Consider the following 25642-nt stretch of genomic DNA (forward strand, 5'->3'; position numbering starts at 1 on the left):
AGCCCCCTCACCTCCTGGCCACAGCAGGCAGAGTGAGGATCCAAATCATTCCCGTGAGACTCACCCCCAAGAACTGTGAAGAGGATGGATACAAGAGCTGCTGGGGTCACCAGGTAGAGAGGACCTACCTGAGGGAGAAGCTGCCCACGGTCAAGCACTTCTAAGAGCAGAAAGAAGGACGGAAGGGCAGAGACAGCGCTCTGATGGCATTGCCTCTGAGGTTCTGGATCCAGGCTGCCCTGGGGTTCTGCCAGGTATGAGAGTAAAGACACTCTCCCTTGAAGCCACATCCAGGAGGAGGTGAGCTCCATCACAAGGCAGGAGTCCCCAATGCCCATGCTTCATCTGCCCCACTAGACACCTCCATTCCTACCCAGCTCTCCTCAGACAACGGCGAGGGGAACCACAGTGCCCAAGCCTGGCCCACCCGGCAGGACCACAGAGCCAGCAGCAGCAGCCACATCTCCTGGGTCCCGGTCCACCAGCCACCAGTTCTCCAAGTCTTCACATTCCACCCCCTGCCCCGCCCGCCTTCCTTCCCAAAGGCCGCTTGCCCCAAGCGGACAGTCTTCCAGACAAGGAGCTCTGAGTCCGACCTGTGGGTGGCTGGTTGACTTTAAAGAGAGTAGAAAGGAAAAGAAAGAAAGTGAAGTCACTCAGTCGTGTCCGACTCTTTGTGACCCCATGGACTGTAGCCCGCCAGGCTCCCCTGTCCATGGGATTTTCCAGGCCAGAATACTGGAGTGGGCTGCCATTTCCTTCTCCAGGGGACCTTCCCAACCCAGGGATCGAACCCAGGTCTCTCGCACTGCAGGCAGACGCTTTACCACCTGAGCCAGCAGGGAAGACCTTAAAGGAAGTAACCGTGCTTCAGTTTGTCAAGGTCCAGAGCACGCAGCAGATCCACGTCCCTTGGAATCGCGCACTTCGCAGGGTCAAGAATCGTCCTCTCCCTTGAACAAAGCTCTTTCTTCAAAATGACTCTACACAGCACTTTCTACCTTTTTTTTTTAAGCACATTAGACAGCCATGGAGTCATTGAGAGAAAATGAGCAGAGAGAGCTGACAGGACAAGTCTACTGACGCTTCAGTTCAGTTCAGTTGCTCAGTCGTGTCCGACTGTTTGTGACCCCATGGACTGCAGCACGCCAGGCCTCCCTGTCCATCACCAACTCCCAGAGTTTATTCAACCTCCTGTCCATTGAGTTGGTGATGCCACTGATGCTATTGCTGGTGCAAATCACAAAGACTGTCCTGACAGCTGCCACAGGGAAGTAATTAAGCCTCTGTATTTATCTCCTGAGCAAAGGAATTCCCACGGTTTTATTTCCTTAAACAGTGACAGCCAGTAGTGACATTTATCTTCTGTATATATTTACTCTCTCCCCAACTAAGAGGGAAAGTCTCTGGAGGGCGGGGGCCTGGGTCCCTAGAATCTAGAACAGAGCCCTGTGAGTGTAGCAAATAATCAGCAACCACCGTCCACTGGGAAGGAGAATCAGAGGAAGCTTCTATTTCATATCACACTCTCTGGTAATAGAATCTTACTTCTCAGTGGTTCAGTCCCAAAGGAGAGTCTCCAAGCAAGGGAGACTTCCAGAAAACAGCACCCAATGTTAACCCCGGTCATGACCCAGTTAGGGCTCTAACTGTACACCGGCCTCTTCAGGAAACGCTGCAGGGCACGACTGACTTCTTATTTCTGGGCACGTCTGCACTTCTCCCCCAGGAGGCCAGTCTAAAGCTTTTTCCTTTTAAGAATCAATCTATGTCCCCTGCAAGGTTCTGAAATAAATAAATAAACAAGGTCATGGCTGAAAACTCAGAGATGTGAGTTTTTACTTTTTGTCATGCTATTAGGCCATCTTATTTCCTGAGCCTTATCACTGAGTCTTCCCTTTATCCCAAGGGTAATAATAATTGAGGGCTCTGGAGACCATGGACTGGAAATTATGGACCTCCTTGCTCGAAGGTGAAGCGTGTGTATACCACTGTGTTTCTCTATGAAGAGAAGGCCACAACTTGCAGTCGCTTTTTGGAAAGGTTTTATGATCCCCAAACACAATGAGAATTAACGATAAATTCCTTTGTTGTTTAACAGTGCTAACTTGGTCATGACTCCAGTAAAATGCTACATAAAGAACAACAACAAAAAGAAACCACATGACATTTTTCCATTATGACAGGTGAAGAATATGCAAGCTCTTGATACTCTTGAGTTGGGTATGGCTTATATAATTGAAAGTTTTTACTAGATGCCATTTCTTATGCCAGACGGCAGTAATGCTTGGGTGCTCGGGGAAGCCCATGTTGCCGGGGGTGGGTCACGACAGTGGTTGGCTGGCAACATCAAAGAACAGACTGGGAGGCCTGGCTTGAGTGGGGCTTAGTCCAGTTTCTGAGCACTCACACTGGTGGACATGCTAGATCCATATCCTAAGCTTTCAGAGGGGCAGGCTGGCTGCCTTATGCTGCCGTATCAGCTTTGATTCAACTTTGAAAGACAAAACAGTCTTGCTAAGGAAGCCTTTGATTTCCTTTCTTTTCCTGCGCTAACATTCTCTATATAATAAGTGGTGAGTTTTTACATACTTTAAACCTTCCTTCCTGCTTAGGCACTACTGCAAATCTGTTTCACAAATGTGGGTATTGGCTATATGTGACAACATTGATCTTAAAAAGTATATAGGAAACCAAAATTTAAATCTCCTTCACAGTGTTCAATAAACAATCTTCCTAATTGCCCCATGATTATGTTAACAAATACAGACTTTGAAATGAACACTTCCTCACAGAACTGCTTTCCAAAGTCCATGCTTTCCCCACTCGGACATCAGGGAAGAAATTGGAAGCTCATAAAAACTATGTTCTCCATAAATTACAGCTGGAGCACCTGGGTCACCAGGTTTCCTCTCATTTTCATCCCTGCCTCGGCTCTGAGACGTGCCATCAAAACAGAATCTCTCCCCTGAGTACTGACAGGAGCAGGTCAGACTGCATTTCCTACTTCTGTTTACCTTCGAACAGCGCTCAATTAAAATAAGGAAAAGTGAAATATTGTCTTTTTCCAGAGGGGAAAATATTTTCATCCACTTGCTGTTTCTATTTATTATAGACATTTAAAAAATACCATTATCTAATAGTAGAGAAAGGTAGTCCCAACGCACTTCTCTGCTGCTGCTGCTGCTGCTGCTAAGTCGCTTCAGTCAGGTCCGACCCTTCGCGGCCCCAGGGACTGCAGCCCACCAGGCTCCTCCATCCATAGGATTTTCCAGGCAAGGGTACTGGAGTGGGGTGCCATTGCCTTCAATGCACTTCTCTAGCACTTTACAAAACAACTCTGAGAGCCACGTGGTCTCACACACAGCAGCAAAGCAAAGACTCACGTCAAGAACTTTCCCAAAGGTGGTTCTCTTCATGGCCAAGCATCCAGGCTCTTAACACTGCTTCAGAACTTAAAGTCCCAAATCTCCACATGGGCAAAAGACCCTGTATAACCCGGCCCCTGCCAACCACTCCAGACCCATCCTCCCTTGCTTTCCCTCTTACTAACCAAATTCTAACTGCCCACACAATCTTCCTCTAAGCTCCTTCTGCTGTGGTTTCCTCCGCCCTTAACTATCCACCACCTCCCTTATTTCCTCTCCTCAGGAACCTGGCCAACTTCTGTTCATTCTTTGCATTTCATCCGACTCTATGTCACTTCTTCAGGAAAGTCTTCCTGCCTCTCTCCTCCCTGCATCCTGCATGATTAGGTTGGGACCTCTTGCAATTCATTCTTGTAGTTCAATGTATCTCTATACTCCTCTGAATGTGTTATCACAACTGCAATTGATAATTATGTGTGTATTTTTTTTAACTTAATGAAAGTTTCTCCTACTAGATCATAAGGTCTATAAGAACTGATCTTTCATTGAGGTATTAAAAGATACTATGTCTACCACAGAGTAAATATTTTATAAATATGTGAGGAAGGGAGAGAGAAAAAGAGGAGGGATGAGTTACCAAGTTCATGGGTATTGGATTGGAAGGAGACCTTTCAGCAACACGTGTATATTCGGGGCTGGTTCATTACCTAGAACATTCTAACCAGATCTTTCCCCTATTCCAAGACACCTGGAAAGAACTGCATGACAAGCAGATGGAGCAGCTCTTCAGGGTTGAGGAAAACCATGAACCTGGGAATTAAGAGATTTGGAGCCAGTCACTTGGGACAAAATCCCAGCTCTGCCACTCACCAGCTGTGTGACCTCAAGCAACTCCCCACTCTTTCTGGGCCTCCATTGATCCATCTATAAAACATGAGACTAAGAATTTGTGTTCCTTCCTGTCACAAAGATTCTGAAGTAACATCTGTGAACCAGTAACAGGCCCAAGACTAAGATTTTACTGCTGTTATTGTCATTAATCAAGAAACATTAAAAGTTTTCTCAATATCACTGGATGTACCATAAGGCAAGAACTATCTTGCCTTTTCCTTATTTAAGGCATACAGCCCACTAGGTAGACTCATAAATGACTAGATGCTCTGAGAACAATTTTTTTCCTGTCCAGAGATCCTAACACTTAGACTGGCTGCAGGATGCACAGCTTTATTTTCACAGGCGTTTAACAACATGATTGAAGGCAAGAGACACGTACAGAATGCACAAGATCTGATCTGAAATATATTCACTTATGAGCTCTTGGAACTGAGCCCGCAAATAAACTAACCCACGCCTACTCCTTGTATCTTTTTAGATTCTTTTCTCCGACTAATAACTGGCACATCCCTCCAGCTGTCCCTCCAAAGCAATACTGAGATTTGACTCATTGATAGGACTGTTGCTGAAGGAACGGCAGACTCAACCACGAATCACTGGTCTGGGCATGTCTTGTACCTGGCACTGGGGCTCTGATGTGGCCTGACTACTGGTAGAGCAGTGGGTACCCTGGAACCTACAACCCTGGCAGAAATCAGCTGCCTGTTAACCAGCTCTGCCATTTAACAAGCATGGACAGAATCAGGACTGCAGGCAAATTTCTTAAAAATCCTCTAAGAATTTCCCATACATAAAACACAACTACACCGTATGCCTACTTCACAAACGATGCCGTGATAAAGAACCTGCCTGCCAACACAGGAGACACAAGAGACTCAGCTTCGATTCGAGACGGGAAGATCCCCTGGAGAAGGAAATGGCAACCCACTCCAGTATTCTTGCCTGGAACAGAGGAGCCTGGCAGGCTACAGTCCATGGTGTCACGAAGAGTTGGACACGACTAAGCAGCTGAGAGTGAGCGCACACACATAGCATATACCGTTATATATTTATATAGTTATATAAATAAATGCATATATAACAATATATTCTGTCAAAATCACTGTGAGATTTAAAGTGAAATAATGCACGTAGTCTGCAACATTTAGCTGACACTGTGCAAAGAATGTCCAGCAGAGAGATCCACTTTGTCTCCTTCTGCTACTCCCATGCTGTTCATGAAATAATAGCAGTAATGACAGAAAGGAAATGAAGCTCTAGAATATAGAAAATACATAATTATAAGGGCCTTGTAAATGATGTTCCTCAGGATAATATCAATAACAGAAGTAACAATGATTTAGAGTGGGGACCCTGCTGAGGAAGAATTTTTTCAAGTAGGACCAACATTTAAAAGTTGCCATGAAATTAAAAGACGTTTACTCCTTGGAAGGAAAGTTATGACCAACCTAGATAGCATATTCAAAAGCAGAGACATTACTTCACCAAGAAAGGTCCGTCTAGTCAAGGCTGTGGTTTTTCCAGTGGTCGTGTATGGTTGTGAGAGTTGGATGGTGGAGAAAGCTGAGCACCAAAGAATTGATGCTTTTGAACTGTGGTGTTGGAGAAGACTCTTGAGAGTCTGGTTGCAAGAAGATCCAACCAGTCCATTCTAAAGGAGATCAGTCCTGGGTGTTCATTGGAAGGACTGATGCTGAAGCTGAAACTCCAGTACTCTGCCCACCTGATGCAAAGAGCTGACTCATTGGAAAAGACTCTGATGCTGAGAAAGATTGAAGGCAGGAGGAGAAGGGGTGACAGAGTTTGAGATGGTTGGATGGCATCACTTACTCAATGGACATGAGTTTTGGTAAACTCTGGGAGTTGGTGATGGACAGGGAGGCCTGGTGTGCTGCAATTCATGGGGTCACAAAGAGTCGGATAGGACTGAGTGACTGAACTGAACTGAGAAATACCTTTCTCTAGCAATCAAAGAAGTCTTAGAGGGCTTCCCACCAGTAAGAAGGAAGTGATAGATCAGGATTATGCCTGACACTAACGTAATCTGTCACACTAAATTTGTCTTCTTACCTTCACTTGTTATGAGAAATTAGAAAAATGGGTAGGAACCAGCAGAGGCAAAGGAGAGCTGTAATGTCAGTACTGAGATGAGGAAGAAGAGGAGGCTTTAACACTTCATTCCCAACTTCCACCTGGAGCTGTTTTCCTAATCTAGACTTCTCAGGCATGTGTGCGTGCTACATCACTTCAGTCATTTCTGTCTCTTTGCAACCCCATGGACTGTGGCCTGCCAGGCTCCTCTGTCCATGGGCTTCTCCAGGCACACCTACTGGAGTGGGTTGCCATGCCCTCCTCCAGGGGATCTTCCAGACCCAAGGATCAAACCTGCCTCTCTTACATCTCCTGGATTCCCAGGTAGGTTCTTTACCATTAGTGCCACCACAAACAGCCTTCCTTTGCAGGGCTTAAGGGCCAGGTGACTTGAATCCAAATTACACTGATGTGTGACTGTGGACAAGTCACTTAATCTCTCGTGACGCAGTTTATTCGTCCAGAAAATGCAAATGATAATAAACTTACTTTGGAAAGTATTGTAGTAAACAAATAAGTTAATACATAAAGAGCACTTAGAACAGTGCCCAAACATAACAAATGCTCTGTATGTTGTTCTTAATACTAGTTATAAAGTGTCAAACAAACCCAAGGAAAAAGAGATCAGATCTGTGGTTACCAGAAAGGGCAGGGAGGAGGGGGAAATGGATGAAGGCAGTCAAAAGGTACAAACTTCCAGTTTAAGATAAACAAGTACTGCTGCTGCTGCTAAGTCACTTCAGTCGTGTCCGACTCTGTGCGACCCCATAGATGGCAGCCCACCAGGCTCCCCCATCCCTGGGATTCTCCAGGCAAGAACACTGGAGTGGGTTGCCATTTCCTTCTCAAATGCATGAAAGTGAAAAATGAAAGGGAAGTTGCTCAGTCATGCCTGACTCTTAGCGACCCCATGGACTGCTGCCCACCAGGCTCCTCCATCCATGAGATTCTCCAGGCAAGAGTACTGGAGTGGGGTGCCATCGCCCTCTCCAAAACAAGTACTAAGGATGGAATAGACAACATGATAAATACAATTAACACTGCAGCACAGTATATCTGAAAGTTGTGATAACGTTAAACCCTAGGAGTTCTCTTCTTAAGAAATTGTTTTAATTTCTTTTTTAAAATTAATTATTTTAATTGGAGGCTAGTTACTTTTCAATATTGTGGTGGTTTTTGCCATGCACTGACATGAGTCAGCCACGGGTGTACATGTGCCCCCATCCCGAGCCCCCTCCCACCTCCCTCCCTAGCCCATCCCTTAGGGTTGTCCCAGTGCCTGGCTTTGAGTGCCTGTTTCATGCATTGAACTTGGACTGGTCATCTTTCACATATGGTGATATTCATGTTTCAATGCTATTCTATCAAATCATCCCACCCTCACCTTCTCCCACAGAATCCAAAAGTCTGTTCTCTATATCTGTGTCTCTTTTGCTGTCTCACATACAGGGTCATCATTACCATCTTTCCAAATTCCATATATACATGTAAATATACTGCACTGGTATTCTTCTTTCTGATTGACTTCACTGTATATGAGATGATGGATGTTCATTAAACTTATGATGATTACTTCATGGCGTACCTAAATCATTATGCTGTACAACTTAAACCTATACGGTGCTATACGTCAATTATACCTCAATTAAACTGGAAGAAAAATAAAACAAAATAAAATAATAAAATAGGGGTAAGAGGCCCTGGGAACTGGTTGGCCTCAGGTCAAAGGTGAGACGGTACAATTTAGCCAAGAGAGCCCAGCTCAGGGTGGCCATAGGAGGACCACCATCACCATGTTCAGGATCACATAATGCAACTTCAGAAGGCGGAATGTGCATTGTGATTTAACAAAATCAATTCAAAGGCAGGGGAGTGAAGGTCAGGCCCTATCACAATAGATACTACCAAAAAAAGGTCACAGATGCTCACGCAAAACAAGTCCACACAAACCTAGTGCAAAGTTCTAGCATCAAATACAAACACAATTTGTGTAGTTGCTTGAAATTCAAGTTAGACTTCAACTCCTAGAAAGAAAAAAAACAACTAGATTTTAAAATATGAACCAGGCACTTACAAAATACACCACTCAAAATGCCATCCAGATATAATTAAGAGGATTATGTTATAAAAAGAGTCATTGAGAATCATTAGCAACATTAACAAAAAATAAAATATCCTTTAAGCAGTCAACACAAACAAAAGCTCTGGCATCCCAGATCCATTTGTTCCTAATTTAATTATTCTCCAACTCTCTTTTTCAGGTGATTTCAAAAAATGAGCTTTCTGAGATTATGAGAATACATCTTTATGACCCTAAAGGTTACCATTCTTCTCTAATTAAAAGATGAACTGTATCAATAAAGTAGCTCACCAAGTTGCTGCCCCCACCTTTTTTATTAAAATCTCTGAGGATCACTTTGTGAGAATAAAGCCAAGCCAAGCTTGAAAATACTAATGATAAATCTTAGGTATTGTGAGATCTAGGTTTCAAAAGATTAAGGAAATAATTCAGTGACCTCTCTTCCATGGTGGCTGTAAATAAGATGGATATTTACAGAAGAAAGATTATTCTATCGAAGAAAAGGCATTCCTTATACAATTAAGTTCAATAGAAGATAACTCATCCCCTTTGTAGAACACCAGGCATGTCTGACTCTTAAGATCCCAAGGACTGTAGCCTGCCAGGCTCCTCTGTCCATGGGATTTTCCAGGCAGAAATACCGAAGTGTGTTGCCATTCCCTTCTCCAGGGGATCTTCCTGACCCAGGGATCAAACCAGAGTCTCCTGCTTGGCAGGTGGATTCTTTACCACTGAACCACCTGAGAAGCCCAGTAAACCACAACTACCTGCTAGTTGTCTTTTTTCTCCCTTTGGTTGAGCTGGTTATTGTACACCTGCTGCTAAGTCACTTCAGTCATGTCTGACCCTGTGTGACCCCATAGACAGCAGCCCACCAGGCTCCCCCTTCCCTGGGATTCTCCAGGCAAGAACACTGGAGTGGGTTGCCATTTCCTTCTCCAATGCATGAAAGTGAAAAGTGAAAGTGAAGTCGCTCAGTCGTGTCCATGGACTGCAGCCTTCCTGGCTCCTCTCTCCATAGGATTTTCCAGGCAAGAGTACTGGAGTGGGGTACCATTGCCTTCTCCATTGTACACCTACTAATACTAAATGAACTTAGACCACTTATAAAGACTGTGTTATCACTGAACCTTAGTATCAACAGATTAACTTCAGTGGAAGAATTTTAGAGTTCCTCTGCTTATCTTTGACTCCAGGGGAAAATATAATGTATGTGAAAGAATAGATATGTGTATAAACCATACTAGGTGAAGGCATATGTAGGTATGTGTGTGTGTGTGTGTGTACACAACATATGTCAAAGTAACACAAAATATTAAAAAAAAAACTATAGGAACCAATCATTTAAACTTCACTGTGGAAAAAAAAATATTATTAAAAAAAAATGCTCGACTTTATTTTCTCTGCTCAGTTCCCAGAAGGACAAGTGAAATAGCTGAAAGGCAAATAGCAGGAGGGCAGTGAATGAAGAGACAAGACCCAAATAATATACCACCTGGTTAGTTCTGTAACAGATGCAAGATATACAAAGACCCATGCACGGCAAAGTACATACAGATCTTCCTCATATTCTAGCATCTACCCAAGGAGAAAAATGCTGGAGCTGGAGGAAATGAAAATGTCAGGTAGAAAGGAATAGATTAAGAAAATTTTACAAACCCCAATCTTCCTTGAAAAGAGGCAGAGAGAGTGGGGCATCTTGGAAACTGACGATGTGGTTCTCCCTCCCATCTTTGCCTGTTCCCCTCATTCTCACTTAGCTGACTCCCTATGAGCAGGGCAGGAAGTCAAAAAAGCAGTAGCCTGAGGAGATCCAACCAGTTCATCCTAAAGCAAATCAGTCCTGAATATTCATGGGAAGGACTGATGCTGAAACTCCAATACTTTGGCCAGCGAAGAGCTGACTCACTGGAAAAGACCCTGATGCTGGGAAAGATTGAAGGCAGGAGGAGAAGGGGATGACAGAGGATGAGATGGTTGGATGGCATCACTGACTCAAGGGACATGACTTTGAGTAAGCTCCGGGAGTTGGTGATGGACAGGGAGGCCTGACATGCTGCAGTCCATGGGGCTGCAAAGAGTTGCACACAACTGAGCAACTGAACTGAACTGAACTGAGGCTAATGTAAATATAAGCTACCTAGGGGCCAAAGGGAGCAGAGAGGTACTAGGGGGATGGCCAAAGTGCTGAAGTCAGTGTTGGTTTGCTTGAAACCACTGAGTTGACATAGCACATACGTGAGGCCAGTGAGAACCAGGAGAGGTCCCAGGAGGACCCCATCCCTGCCCCTCACCTCCAGTGTCCTTTTGAAAGTTGAGAGAGGCATAGAAAGGAGAGGGAGGTGCAGTTCATGACTGCCCTCAGAGACAGCGGGGCACACAGATCTAGAGTGTTCCCACCTCCAGGGAGCTTTGGCAACAGCTTTTTAATGACACAGAACTCGTCTCCAAAATCTATTTCAGTTGCAAAAGAGATTTTGGAAAACACTCAGACTTCTAGTTTGGTGTGGAAAATATCATTCAAAAACAACTATAGAAATGTTGAATTTTTCTTTTATCAAAAGCTATTTTACATTTCAACAAAAGAACAGGAGTCAAATATGGCTTGAAGGTTCAGATAGAATATCGTTTCTATTCTGAGAGAATATCAAGTTGCAATTTTCAGAAACTGACCGCGTATTCACACCTGGGTCAATTTTGTGTCCGACAGAAAATGCACATCACAACATTTGAGGCATGATGCCTTAAGACAGAAAAATGCCAACAAAGCCCTTGAATTCCAAAACCTTGCATTATATATTTCCCCAAATATGTAATCACTTATACATCCAGCACCATAAAAATCTGTGTAACAAAAATATGTAGGGGGTTTTGTTTTATCTGTTTTGTTTTTTTTAAACACAAACGTATGTCTTGTCCTTTCTTTTGTTTCATTAACACTCACTGCTTTCAGTACCTAATACTGCAGAGAAAATAACTATTTTACTCAAGAAGAATCCAAAATAACTATCAAGAATATGAGCTTTTACATTAAAAAGAATGAAATAATGTCATTTGCAGCAACATGGATGGGCCTAGAGTTTATAACAGTAAGTGAAGCCAAGCCAGAAAGACAAGTAACGTATCACTTATATGTGGAATCTAAAATATGACAGCAGTAAACTTATCTATGAAACAGAAAACGACTCACAGACATAGAGAACAGGCTTGCAGTTCCCAAGGAAGGGGGGGGGGGGCAGGGATGGATTGAAAGATGTTAGCAGAAGCAATCTGGTATATATAGAATGGATAAACAGCAAGGTCCTACTGTATACCACAGGAAATAATATTCAATATCCTATGATAAATCATAATGGAAAATATGAAAAAGAGCATACATATAACTGAATCCATTTTACAGCAGAAATTAACACAACATTATAAATCAGTTCAGTTCAGTTGCTCAGTCATGTCCGACTCTTTGGGACCCCATGGACTGCAGCACACTAGGCCTCCCTGTCCATTTTTTAAAACTGCAATTAAAAGAAAAAAATGTTTAAGACCGAGTTATTACAGTAAATAAGTGACAGCTGGGCACCCAAGGGCCCAGCACCCTCAACCATGTTGCATACATGCAAATTCAGAATCCAACCTTCCCTCTCCCTCCCAAAGGAAAATACCTTTTAGTAAAAGCATTTCGAACCAGAACCAGAAAAAATCAAAAACATAAGGAAGGAAAGTGCTATGATTTATTCCTTTCACTCTACCTTTTCCTGAAGGTCCAGATGCATCACTGGTCTTAAAATCTGTCCATGTCCTCCTCCCCAGGGTCAGTCACCTGCCAACTTCAGGCTCTAATGGACTGTCCTGGCCTCCAACTTCATCCTTCCAAGACTCAAGTCTCCCTGTTCAAACGCCTCTGGGCCCCTAGATACACTTGCTCCTCAACCCTCAGAGTTCCCACACCTTCATCTGCACCTTCATTTCCCAATATCCCCTCCTCCAAACACCCTAGGCTCCAGTCCCACTACTGACACCCCATTTCCTGAATTCACAGGGCACATGTTCGCCTGGGAGCACCCTCAAATCACTGCCACCCAGCCCGCTCCTTACTTGCATCCACACCCACACCATCTCTTCCACAGACACTACCATTTCCTTGCTCTCTGGGCCCAGCCCCACCACCCCTGTCTTTAAGGACTGCAAACATCAGTTAACCCATCTTCTCCTTTAACTTCAGCCTCTCCCTCTCTATCTCCATTGGAAGCAAAACCAACAGCCTGCCCACAAGCCCCTCCCAGCAGAGTCCTTGTGCTCTCAGCACCACTTTCTTTTACCCCTGGCAAGAGCCAAACTGCTTGACCTGCCTCCCTGTCCCCCCTCCTCTTTCCACACACCCCTCCACCTGTTGCATTCCATCTTCCATCCCATCACTTCTGATGGTGCTATTCTGTGAAATGTTATCGATACCCACTGTAACCAGGTGACATTCTCCTGGTGCTAGGAAGGCAGAGGCAAAGTCAAACGTGAACCCTCTGAATCAGAAGTTCAAGCTGATAGCTAAATTCAGCCCAGAGATATATTTTCTTTGATCTAAAAAAAAAATGAACTATTTGCCAAAAATGCGAGATTCTGGAGATGTCACACAAAAATCTGGATTATTTTGGCTTCTGTTAAAGAACTGAGAAACTCTGGCTGCACTACTTCTTTCACTGAATGATAATGATCAGCTGGAGGGAGAAGTAGCTGCCTCTGGAATGGAGCCCTTGGCTCCTTCCTTCACTCACTGCCTGCCCTAGCAAACCTCCTTTGCTCATTTACTTTGATGGCCCCGTGGGTAATGGAGTTTGAACACATGCTCTAGATCACTGCTGTCCAATAAAATAAAAATGTGTCACACACACAACTGAAAATTTTCCAGCAGCCACACTTTTTAAATGAAAAGAAATGGATAAAATTAACTTTAATGATATATTTTATTTAATCCAATATATCCATGTTACTATTTTCAACACGCAAGTGATATAAGAAATTAGTAGTAAGATATTTTACCTCCTTTTCTTTGAGCTGAGGCTTCAAAAATCTGGTGTGCACATTACACTTTCCACACATCTCAACATGAACTAGCCACTTCTCCAGTGCTCAGTAGCCAAGTGTCTCTGCCATATGGGACAGCGCAGCTCCAGATGCTTAGTTTCTGTGGTTGGTATTGTTTAGTCGCTAAGCTGTGTCTGACTCGTTCGCAACCCCATGGACTGTAGCCCACCAGGCTCCTCTGTCCATAGGATTTCCCAGGCAAGAATACTGGACTCGGTTGCCATTTCCTTTTCCAGGGGATCTTCCAAAACCAGGGACTGAACCCACGTCTCCTGCACTGTAGGCAGATTCTTTACCACTGAGCCACTGGGAAAGCCCCAGATGCTTAGTGGTTAGTTACAAAAATTGCCTTGCAATCAGAAATAGAGAAAATGTTAAGGAGAAAGAGAAAACAAGCAGGGCTAAGGAAAAGGGGGGATGATGTCAAGGAGCAGGCAGGGTGAGAGTTAGAAAACAGAAGAGTAAGCAGGGACACAGAGACAATGAATGAACAGCCCTGGTTCAGTCCTCCAAGGGAAGAAACACCCCTGATAGGCAAAAGCCATTGACAGGCAATGCTGATGTTCTGAGGAGGCTTTGGTGTTCTAAAAATATGCTGAACATCAGACAGGTGGTCACTATGAAAAGCAACTGGCAGACCATCTGAACCCCAGTTCACACGCTTGGCACCTCAAGAGGCAGCAGAATGAGCCAGGCTAACAAGGGCAGGATTCTTGATCAAGATGGGATTTTTAATCTAGTTAAAGTACGTGGAGCTGAGGAGAAGTGCAATGAAGCAGGAAGCAAAGTGATCCTGAGCTAACATCCAAGGGGAGGTCAAGACTCAGAGATCATGAGGCAGGACATGTCAACGGGCGTCAGTGATCCAGACGTGGGGGTGTAATTTTAGAGGCCAGACGCAGAGACTGGGGCCCAAAACAGATACCTGGGGTCAGAGACCAGCAGCAAGAAACACATCCCCGAGCCAGAAACCTCAGAAGCAGACACCGCTCCCCCTTCCCCACGTGAGCACGCTACAGTGGTCATATGCTCCCTTGTGCCCTCAGATAGGAACCAGAATTAAAGCACAGGCTGAGAAAAGCCAGTTCAGCAGCTGAGAGAAGAGGGGAGTGTCAAATGTTTGCCAGGCATGAAAGGACTTGGAAACAAGAAAGCAAGAAGAACATCTTTCTGCAACCATAAAGTGATTTTGAAACTTCTCCGAGAGAACTTATCTCTGAACAGCTCCAGCCCGTCCATTCATCCCTTCATTAATTCAGCAACAGTTTAAAACGGTAATAAACAGTAATGGTACAAATAACTTTACAAAACGGTAATCCATTTTAAAATGTTGATTCCATAGGTCCACTGTCCTAAGGCTTGCCAAATTCTACTCCAGCAGCGCAAAATAAGGTGAGATTGCTAACATTGAAGGGGCCTCTCTAAATAAAATCCATAGGATTAGGAGGCTTGCCTTGATCCTAAAATGTCCAGAGTCCCATCTATCATGTGCCATAATTTTCCAGATTGGCTAGGTCCAAAGAGAATGGGAAATAAGGCTGATGCAAAATATCTCAAAAGAGATTTCACAGGAAAACTGTTCTCTCAAGAACATAATATGTGAGACTTCTAAATCTCATTATAATGAAAATGAAGTTTTCATGTTGCTTGCATTCAGACTAATATTCAACATGAATATTTGGAGACACTGGGGAAATTGTGGCCTGCTATTTTGCTGGAAAAAAATTTCTAAGAAACTGGTATACATTGGAAAGTGAAAGTGAAAGTGAAAGTGAAGTCGTTCAGTCGTGTCTGACTCTTTGTGACCCGTGGACTGTAGCCCACCAAGCTCCTCCGTCCATGAGATTCTCCAGGCAAGAATACTGGAGTGGGTTGCCATTTCCTTCTCCAGGGGATCTTCCCGACCCAGGGATCAAACCCAGGTCTTCCACATTGCAGGCAGACGCTTTAACCTCTGCACCACCAGGGAAGCCCCCAGTATACATTGAAGGGGGAAATATATTTGCATACATTCTTGAATTGTTAAGGTTTAGTAATTACTTTTCACACATGATTTATTAAAAAACAATGTAAACTAGAAGAAAAGGTTGATAATGACAAAGACATCAAGATAGCACATAAAGCTCACCATGCAGGCAAAAATACAATAAGTTCAATGGTAGCAATAAAATCCACAAATAAAGACAGTAAAGTTTATTTGACAAGTGGAAAAAATGACTTGAGGAAGAGTGCCTCATGCTTTTCAATAATTAACTTTATAGGAATTTAAAGTGAAAGTGAAGTCGATCAGTCGTGTCCGACTCTTTGCGACCCCATGGACACCAGGCTTCTCCATCCGTGGGATTTTCTAGGAAAGAGTACTGGAGTGGGTTGCCATTTCCTTCTCCAGGGAACTTTCCGACCCAGGGATCAAATCCAGGTCTCCCACATTGTAGACAGACGCGTCACCATCTAAGCCACCAGGGAAGTCAAGCTTATCATAAATAGGTATGCTTTGCACTGTATTTTCATGGAAACAAGCAAGATTGCCTAAAGCAAGTTAAAACAGTATCTATGTCATTCACAAAAAACAACTCCCTCCCCCCAAAAAGCCAGTATTCAAACAATGGCCCTCAGATATCAGGAAAAGGTTTTATTTAGGATGCTTAGTTTATTGAGGCAGGGAAATATATAGTTTTTAGCAAGTTTTCCAGGAAAATTAATAAGTCAAAGCAAAAAATTTCACATTTCAAAAAATTAATTTTTGCTACTCTAAAACAGATGTCTGCTACGAAGCTGTAAATAACCATGATTTAACTTAAAAATCCATTACCCTAACTTCTGAATCTGCAGATTTTGTCAACGCTTCCAATGTTATCTACACATACTTCTTACTCGCCATCAGTCTAGAGTTGGCAAACATTTTGATAATTGATATAAGTGAAAATATCATACTACATGATTCCTTGTGCTGAATATATATTATTAACCTTTAATTTTGTGAAATCATCCCCTATTTCCAAATGATGGAGCAACAGAAAACAAGAGGGAATATTTGTCCTATTTTCCTTATGAACCTGTTACTTCTACTTTATCCCTCAAAGTATTTATTCACTTTTTCATGATAGGGTGCACATATTTGCCAAAAGTTATAGAAGATTTTTTTCATTGCTATGTAAAGAAGCTGTGATGTCACCAGTTCTGCCTGGGTTAATTTTAGGCTACTTTTGCCACCACTGCAAGGAAAATAATTTACATCAAAGGACCAGCAAAGCCCCTGTTGATTTTTTTCAGCACCCATTTACTTGCAATGGTGGCAGCGGCAAAACTGTAATAAACCATCCAAAAATAATAACAGCACACAACTGCTAGTCTTTATTGAGACAGGTTTCAAGCCCATCTCAATTAACATATACCTGCTAACACTTGCATTTATAAATACAAGATCCGTGTGTGTATGTGTGTGTGTTAGTCACTCAGACGTGTCAGACTCTTTGCAAGCCCCATGCACTGTAGCCTGCCAGGCTCCTCCGTCCATGGGATTCTCTAAGCAAGAATACTGGAGTGGATAGGATTCCTTTCTCCAGGGAATCTTCCCAACCCAGGGGTCAAACCCTGGTCTCCTCCATTGTAGGCAGATTCTTCACCATCTGAGTCATCAGGAAAGTCCACAAGATCCATAGCTCTACACAAATTCACCAGATACCCCTGATATTGAAGGTTACAGGAGACAATTCCGCTCCAGAGAAAAACTATCATTCCATCTAGCCCTTTCTCTGGAATAACTTGATGATGCCAATATTTTTCAAGAATGCAATCACACATTGATTGAACTGTACATCCTGCTCCAAAACGTCCTGAGATCTCACCCTCACTCTTTTACTTTGAAAAAGCTTTGGACAAGTTTCCAACACTCCTTCTAGGAGCTTATTTTTTAGATTATTTGGGGGATTTTAGTAGTTTTAATTATTTACATTACTTTTTAAAATTTGTGCCTTTCCCAAGTCTGCTGCTGCTAAGTCACTTCAATCGTGTCCGACTCTGTGTGACCCCATAGACAGCAGCCCACCAGGCTCCCCCATCCCTGGGATTCTCCAAGCAAGAACACTGGAGTGGGTTGCCATTTCCTTCTAAGTTATGCTATTTTAAGTAAGATTAAACACCTGAAAAATAGATAGCAAAAATTACACAAATCACATTTTTTAAACTTTTTGATACAGACTTTCTTTAAAAGATCAGATAATTAATAAAGCCAGATTTACTTCATGTCTAGACTTACTCTTAGAAAGTACCTTCCACTTTTTATTGGAGCTTTCCTATGTAATTTAGAAACACTATCACAAGGAACAGGTATTCTTCCTACTGTGTTTTGAAACATTCCTATCCTGAAACATTTCATACCCTGAATATTTTACTCATTTTTTTCAAAATAATTTTTACTCCTCTATGAAAGCAATTTTAACAAAATGAATTTGAAAAAAATAAAGGATTAGCATTCACAAACACTGCAAACTTTTGTTAAAACACTTAAAAAATGCAACATATTCATGCCTCACTCTTTAACGGACTTTCTGATTCCAGCGAAGTATAATTTTAGTAACTCATCAAGACAGAATACATAAAATTGGCACATTTTTGATATGCACACAAATTGAGAACGCATCTTTCCCAACTGTGTTGCAGAAAATGAAATGCATCTGGCATGACAATATGGCCCAGCGCGTGAACTAGAATCAGTGGGAAGAAAGGGGTTTCTTTTTTCTTTTTTTCAAAGCAGAACCTTTTAAATAATGCACATGCTCCAATAGCAAGGCATTATTAAGTCTGCTAAACTGTTTCAAAGGTATGTTTGACTTAAAAACACACACACACACACACACACACACACTAGCAAGTGGGCTGGCAGGGGCAAAGGAGGTAGACTGGTTTGTTCAGTGGTAATAATCATACAGCAGGGACTTCCAAATCTCTTTCCCAAGCAGTCCAAAATGATTTTTTTGCTTTTGCACCATATCTCCACCCAGTCTCAGCGTATGCGCACATATGCTGTTGGGGCCTCATGCTGGCTGGGGGGTGGAAAGGTGGGGAGAGTGTTGAAGAACATGGCTAATGCCAGGAGCAAGCAGAGAACAAGAGAAAATTTGAGTAACCTGCTTTTTTGCAATGAATTTTTTTTTTTAAGAGAAGGGGCTTTTTCCCTAGGCAATCTGAAGATGGATTTAAGGCTTTTAGCATCTTGTCTTTTATGTGTTCCCATCTGTGCTTATGAACTGTGAATAAAACTGAAATCTGCATGTGCAACAAGCTCCCTCCCCATGCCCAAGTGTCTTCAGTGAGGAGGTGCAGGGAGAGAAAGGAAAGATCCCTGAGTTGGGCTGGAAGCCCGGGAGGGTGCTGCAGAGTTACACCTATTCCTGGACACCTTAAGGGGTCCTCTTCCAGCTCGAGGCTCCAGCTCCATTACTTCCTTCTCTCTAGAGGGGTGAGCCAGGTTCCTAGAGTTGGGCAAAGAGGCATTTAGGAGACAGGAATCCTCTCTGTGCATTAGTGAAAGAAAGCTGCTAAAAACTGGATGTGGGACTCATAGCAGAAAACTGTCCACTTCTCAGGGCACAAGGCTTCATAAGCAGCAGATGCAGTGAATCAACAATTAAGCCTCAAGGCCTATCTTCCTGCCCACACTCCACCTATCACCTACTCTTTGAAAGATGGTTTGGCCTTTGTATTCCTCCTATGACTTCACTGACATTCTGGTTCTTTATAATGAAAAGCTTCTTTAGAACTATAATTTTTAAATGTGATGTAAAAGATACGCAACGATGCATTACAGAGAACAAAGAACAAATTAATTCAGCTAATCAATCGCAGAACAGATTCTAGGAAACTGGAATGTATTAATAGGCAAACTTACAAGTATTAATCAACAGCACTGAAGTTATCTCAGAGACATACAAAGTTCTAAAAGTGGTCAAATGTAGCTGTCATGATGGAAAAACATTTTAGAGAATGACAAAACTTCTTTCTGTCATATGTTAACGATGTGACCTTGGAAAGATTCTTTAATTTCTTTGAGCATTGATTTCCTAGGAAATCAAGAAAGATTCTTTAATTTCTTTGAGCATTGATTTCCTAGGAAATCAAGCAAGAACTTCTATCATGTAGGGCAGTTGTGAGGATTATATCATGCAAGTGCCTAGAATTTTATGAAGACACAGGTAATAATGTTTGCTTCAAATTCTCTCAAATAGGTTTTTTGGTCTTTTGTATAGAATGTTCATATTTATATAGCAGTATTTTTCAAATAAAGGTTGATAGCACCTGAAAACATTTTGATAAAAATGAATATAGAGATTAATTCTGAATTCCTTTCTATTGCTATGAAAATATCTTGGTTCATTGAACTGCAAAATTATTTAGTAAGTTAACACTTACAGAAATATGGTGTCTTTTTAAATGTTTTGATCATGAAAGTTAATAAAAACAAATGTAAACAAGTATCCCAGCTCTAAAATTCTTGTACATTAGGATCATGTACATACTCAAAAATAAATAATTTTAAAATATATAGTATTCATCTACACTGAATTTAAAGCATCTTTGTAAAACCACCTCATTTTGGAACCAGAATTAGGAGTTCTATTCAATTCTCTTTCAAGACGAAAAGGAAAGGCAGGTTCATATAGGCTTTTTGTCACTACTATCTCTGTCTCCTCCTCTGAGAATAACTGGAACCTTGTTCTAAACCATCAGGTGTTTTCTAGAGCATCAGTAACATCAGATTATTGCAAGCAATTGTGTTTATGAAACAACAAAACATACTAGTGTTCTGGTTGACTTTCTGATTACACTAATACATTAGCCAGTAAACTGTGAAAACTTTCAACTGAAAGTCCATCTATTCCCATATCTTACCCTTCAAAGCATGGCCTTATGTTTTTTGTGACCCAACTTCTAATCTAATTAAAGTTTTACTGTATATATTACTAACCTAACTAATCAGAGTCAAGATAATGAGAATCAATATAAGATGTATCAGAATAAAAAAGTTCTTTAGGTCCCTGGCAGAATGCAACTTTGAAAATACTTGCTAGCATGACCACGATTTGATAAACATTTACAAAAGAACACCGCCTCTACAAAACCGTACAAAACCAAGGGAGTAAAAGCCACAGCTCAGTGGAACATTTTACAGATTTTTACTTGTCTATTGCCTGATCGAAGAGTCAACATGGCGTACAAAGCAGCCTAAGTTGAACGCAACTACTTTAGACGACTATAACACAGAAAAAGCCTGGCAAAACCAATACAGTATTGTAAAGTAAAATAAAGTTTTAAAAAAGAAAAAGCCATAGGAACATCCGTATGACTAACTCGGAAGAGACACCCTGTCCACTTGTTACACAGCGATCCACTCGCAGCAGGGTTTTGAGAAGGGAGGGTGGGAAGATGAAGACTTTTGCGCTTAAAGAGTTTCACCGAGACGTGACCTCATGTTTGCCATCAATTCGCCTCTTCGCATTACTACTTTTCCCTGAAAGTGTGTTGGGAGTGCTTGCTTTTTCTTGGACAAGATGAGACTTAGCTAGACAGTCCTTTTAGGGGCTCTCCAAAAAGTACGCATTTTACGTCTAACCTTATTCCTCTCCTATTGTGCTGTGCTTAGTCGCTCAGTCCTGTCCAACTCTTTGCGACCCCATGGACTGTGGCCCGCCAGGCTCCTCTGTCCATGCGATTTCCCAGGCAACAATATTGGAGTGGGTTGCCATTTCCTTCCCCAGGGTCCTCTCCTATTGGGCTACCATTAATACGTCCACTTTCATCGGCAGCTGAGAAAGCGACCCAAACAAGCTTCTAGCAATAGGTGCTCTTTCTGTCTAAAGTCAAGTCAGAGGGCAAGTTAGAACTTTTCCCTCTCTCTGTATGATCTGCAGCACCCCTACCCGGCCCCTCCCGGGCCCTCCCGGGGTCCCGATTGCCCACCGCTGGAGGCGTGGCCCCGCGCGCCCTGGCTCGGGCCGCGCCCACCTGTCACTCACCCCGCGGCTGCCGAGCTCCGGGCCCTTCTCCGGGGTCCGCGGCTCCGCGGGGCTCTGGGCTGGCTCAGCGCGAGGCGGCAGCGGCGGCGGCTCCAGCAGCTGCTCCAAGCAGGCGGTGCCCGGCAGCGAGGAACTCTTCTGATGGCACAAGTGCGCCGCGGTGCCCCGACGCCGCGCGCCCTCATCCCGGGCGCGGTCCCCCCTCGGGGGCGGCTGGGGCGAGGAGGACAGCGAGGATGAGGCGGAGGAGGAAGAGGGAGCCGAGTCTGGGGAGCGTCCGCCGGGAGGAGTCGCTCCAGCGGCGGCGGCGGCCCCCGGCCCCTTCCCCACGGGAAGCAGATGCCCGCGGATCCGGCGGCGCAGCGTGGACCCCGGCTCGGCCCGGCCGGTGCCGCCGGGCTCCAGAGGCTCCGGCGACGAGCAGCACAGGTTGGGCTGCGAGGAGGAGAAGACGCGGTCCAGCACTTGCTTCCGTTTCTTGAAGCCGCTCCACCGGCTGCCCACGCCACCCAAGCCGGCCGGGGCATCCCGCCGGCCCCCGGGGGGCGGCGGGGAGGGCGACGGGGTGTCCGCAGTGCGGTGCTCAGGGCCCCCCGCGCGCGCGGCCCCGCCGCCCTTGCTCTTGCCCACCCCCAGCTGCAGGTTCTTCCAGAGCCGGGCCTGAAACGAGGACGCCGCCGCCGCCGCCGGCTCGGGCGAGCCCGCCGCGGCTGCCCGGGGCTCCATCCTCCACCCCGCGCTCCTCCTCTCCCCTCCTCCTCCTCCTCCTTCTCCGCCCTCTCGGGCTGCGCCTCCTCCCGGAGCCCCGCGGCGGCGGCGGCGGACGCAGCAGCACCAGCCGGGAGTGACCGGCGGCTTCGGGCCAGCGCGGGGGCAAGCCGCCCTCGCCGCCGAGGTTCTCCCGCCGCTGGACTCCGGCGGCGCCGCCGCCTCCTGGCGCACCGGCGGGGGTGGGCTGTCGCTACGGCCAGATCGCGGCCGCCGCAAAGTTTGTGGTTCCGAGCGCCGGGGCTCCAGGCCACTGGAGTCCCCCCTCCGCCCGCCCCCAGGCCGCGCCCTGGCCCCCTCTCCTTGCCGGCTCCGGACTCGCGGAGCGAAGCGCGCTCGGCCGTGCTCTCCCAGCCGCCGCTCCAGGGGACCCCGCAGCCGACGCCCTCCGGGCAGCACCTGTCAGCGGCGGGGGCGGCTGCCTCGGAACGGGGCGCGCGGGCGACTCACGCGACAGGGAGTCCTCGGCACGCCCGGGACCGTTCTCCAGCTCCCGGGTGGGAGGGCGAGCGAGGCGAGAGCCGGGCGGAGTTGGTTAGGGACCGGAGCCAGCTTGCTCCTCGGGAGCCGGCCGCGGTTAGGTATCCACGCAGCTAGCTCTGGGCCGGCAGCGAGACGCGCCCTCCGACCATCTCGGTCCGTTCGATGCAGCGAGCCAGGGTGGAAATCATGCGCCTTCCCTGGGTCCTGCGGAGCAGCCAGTGTCCACACCGAGAGGTGAACCCGCCCGAGTCCTCAGGCTGAACGCCGCTGCCTCCGCCCCGCTGCGCGCCCCGGGTCCAGGACCAGAGTTTGATTTCTTCTGCCTTGATTTCATCCCCACCCTCCCCTCCCCGCTCTTTGCTTGTGCCCTTAGTTTCCCCTGCAGACAGGGTCTAGAGGTTTCCAGGAGTCTGACAACAAAGCAAGTCCTAAAGTTGCAGGGAGTTTACCCGTGTCCCAAGACGAGGAGGATGCGCACTGCCTCTCGTCCCATTCCAAACGTAGAGTATCTTATTCTTTTCACTCAAGTGCGTTTTTCCTTTCGTCACTTACAGAGCAAATGAGAAAGGCTCCTGCAGCCTTGGTTTCTCCCCAGATCTACTGCTCCAAGGGTCTTCTGAATCTCCTGAGAGAGTAGATGATACAGGATCCCTGCCGCACCACAAAATGCAGGAAACTCACAAGAGCCCTGGCACCCTAATGCCTAATTCCAGTCTCCTCTGGCTAGCAGTATGCCCTGGGTGTGCCACTCACCGCTTTAAGGTTTTTCTTTTTCTATTTGCTTACCTTTATAACAAATATTTATTGAGCACCTACTATATGTCAAGCAATATGATAGGCTCCGAGGATGCAGCTGTGAACAAGGCCAACAGGGCTCCACCCTCATGCAGCCTATCTTCCAGTGGGAGAATCAAACAGAATTTCTAACAGTGAAGAGTCCCATGGAGAAAATAAAACAGGGTACCATAACAAAGTGGCTGTGGAGGTGGGGTTGCCAGATTAATTGCAGGACACCCAATGAAATTTGAATTTCAAATAAATGAGGTACAAATAATGTTTGAGTATGCGCATGTCCCAAACATTGCATACGACTTACTAAAAGACTGTTTGTTGTTTATCTGAAATTCCCTGTTTTGTATTTTTATTTTCTGCATCTGACAGCCCCTTACAGAAGGTGTTTTTCTTGTTGTTGTTGTTTTGAGGTTATGTGTACATCTGAGAAGCTAAATTTTGAGTCGAGGTTTAATGAGGACAAAGAGCAGTTATTGAAAGATCTGATTACAGAGCATTCCAGGCAGAAGGAACAGCAGGTGCAAAGGCCCCAAGGCAGGAAGCAGCTTGGCTTGGCATGGCATGTTCAAGGACAGATGGAACTGCTGCAAATAACGTGGAATAAGGTGGATAAGAGATGAAAGGAGTAAGTGAGCAGAGGCCTGGTGGGGTGGCTCCTACAGCCATAGTAAGAGACTGAGCCTCCTGTAAGTGGAATGGGAAGCCATTTGAGGGTTTTAAGCATGAGTGATGAGATAATACTAATGCCTGCCTTGCAAGGCTGTTCTAAGGATAAAGTGAAAAAGGACTTCACTCAATGCCTGAGGCTTTTCCACACAAGTCACACCGAAAATACCATAACCATAAAAAATTACCTCAGTATAGAGCTACTGTGATAGCTCGGAAGAGAAACTATTTTATCCAGAAGTCTTCCCTGCAACATAGGAAAAAATATTCTAATACTAGTTTTTCTAGGATGTCGTTAATGAAAGCACAGAGAAAATAAGTAAAGAAATAAAGGATTCTCCATGTCTGTGTCTCTATTTCTGCCCTGTAAATAGATTCATCTGTACCATTTTTCTAGCTTATATATATATATATATATATATATATATATATATGCATTAAGAAACGATATTTGTATTTCTCTTTCTGACTTCACTCTGTATGACAGACTCTAGGTCCATCCATATCACGACAAATGATCCAACGTCTTTCCTTTTATGGCTAAGTAATATTCCGTTGTGTAACAGAGATGTAGATGTAGAGAAGGAATGTATGGATCCAAGCGGAGAAGGGGAGCGCGGGACGAACTGGGAGAGTGGCACTGACACATGTACACTGCCACGTGTACAGTAGACGGCTAGGGGGAGGCTGCTGTGACGCACAGGGAGCTCAACTCGGTGCTCTGTGATGACCTACGGGGTGGAATGGGGAGGGGGAGGCTCTAGACGCGGGGGATATACGTCTACATATGGCTGATTCGCTTTGATATTCAGCAGAAACTAACACGACACTGTAAAGCAATTATACTCCAATAATAAAGAATTACCATAGCAAATTTAGAAGAAATGATAATCACTTCTTACCAAAGCTCTAAAAATAAGTCAAGTTTGTCATATTTACTGACATGGGGCCATGGACTCATAGTGATGACTACAGTCTTATATTCATGTAGTCTTTTAATGATGTGTTTGACTTTTGTAGCTTTATGTTTTCATTTTTCTCTTTTACCTAGTTTTGCCTTGAACTCATGAACTCACTTCAGAACCTGAAATCTACAATCCCAGATAACACTCATCCATCAAGGAGAGTTCATTTCTAGAACTTGAAAGAAGACAAGTAACTTTTCTTAAATATCTAAAGTGGATTAGAAGTTGAGAGGCTGCCCTACAAACTGTGCATTACATAAAATTGCACTGAATATGGCCTTTGCCATCAAAGGCCTTATTATATTTAAGATACTATTTAAAAAAAAAAGCTATACAACACAAGGGGACAGTGAATCCCCCCTTGATCACTGAGGGAATACAGAGGAGTGAAGAATCACTTGTGGCTTGACTGAAGGAAGATTTGTTGGAGTCATCATCTGAGCT

At 44.6% G+C, this 25642-nt stretch overlaps 1 protein-coding gene across 4 annotated transcripts in view; it reads right to left on the reverse strand.

The window, feature by feature from the left end:
* Positions 1-22250, reverse strand: part of MCTP1 (multiple C2 and transmembrane domain containing 1) — a 559548-nt gene extending 537298 nt beyond the window's left edge. For all 4 annotated transcript variants that reach the window (XM_068979294.1, XM_068979293.1, XM_068979292.1 and 1 more), the window contains exon 1: positions 21525-22250. In XM_068979294.1, coding sequence (XP_068835395.1) covers positions 21525-22250 — 726 coding nt within the window. The remainder of the gene's footprint in view (positions 1-21524) is intronic.
* Between the last annotated feature and the right edge of the window lie 3392 nt (positions 22251-25642).

This window comes from Capricornis sumatraensis, chromosome 9, assembly GCF_032405125.1.
Source record: "Capricornis sumatraensis isolate serow.1 chromosome 9, serow.2, whole genome shotgun sequence".
Classification (NCBI taxonomy): Eukaryota; Metazoa; Chordata; class Mammalia; order Artiodactyla; family Bovidae; genus Capricornis; species Capricornis sumatraensis.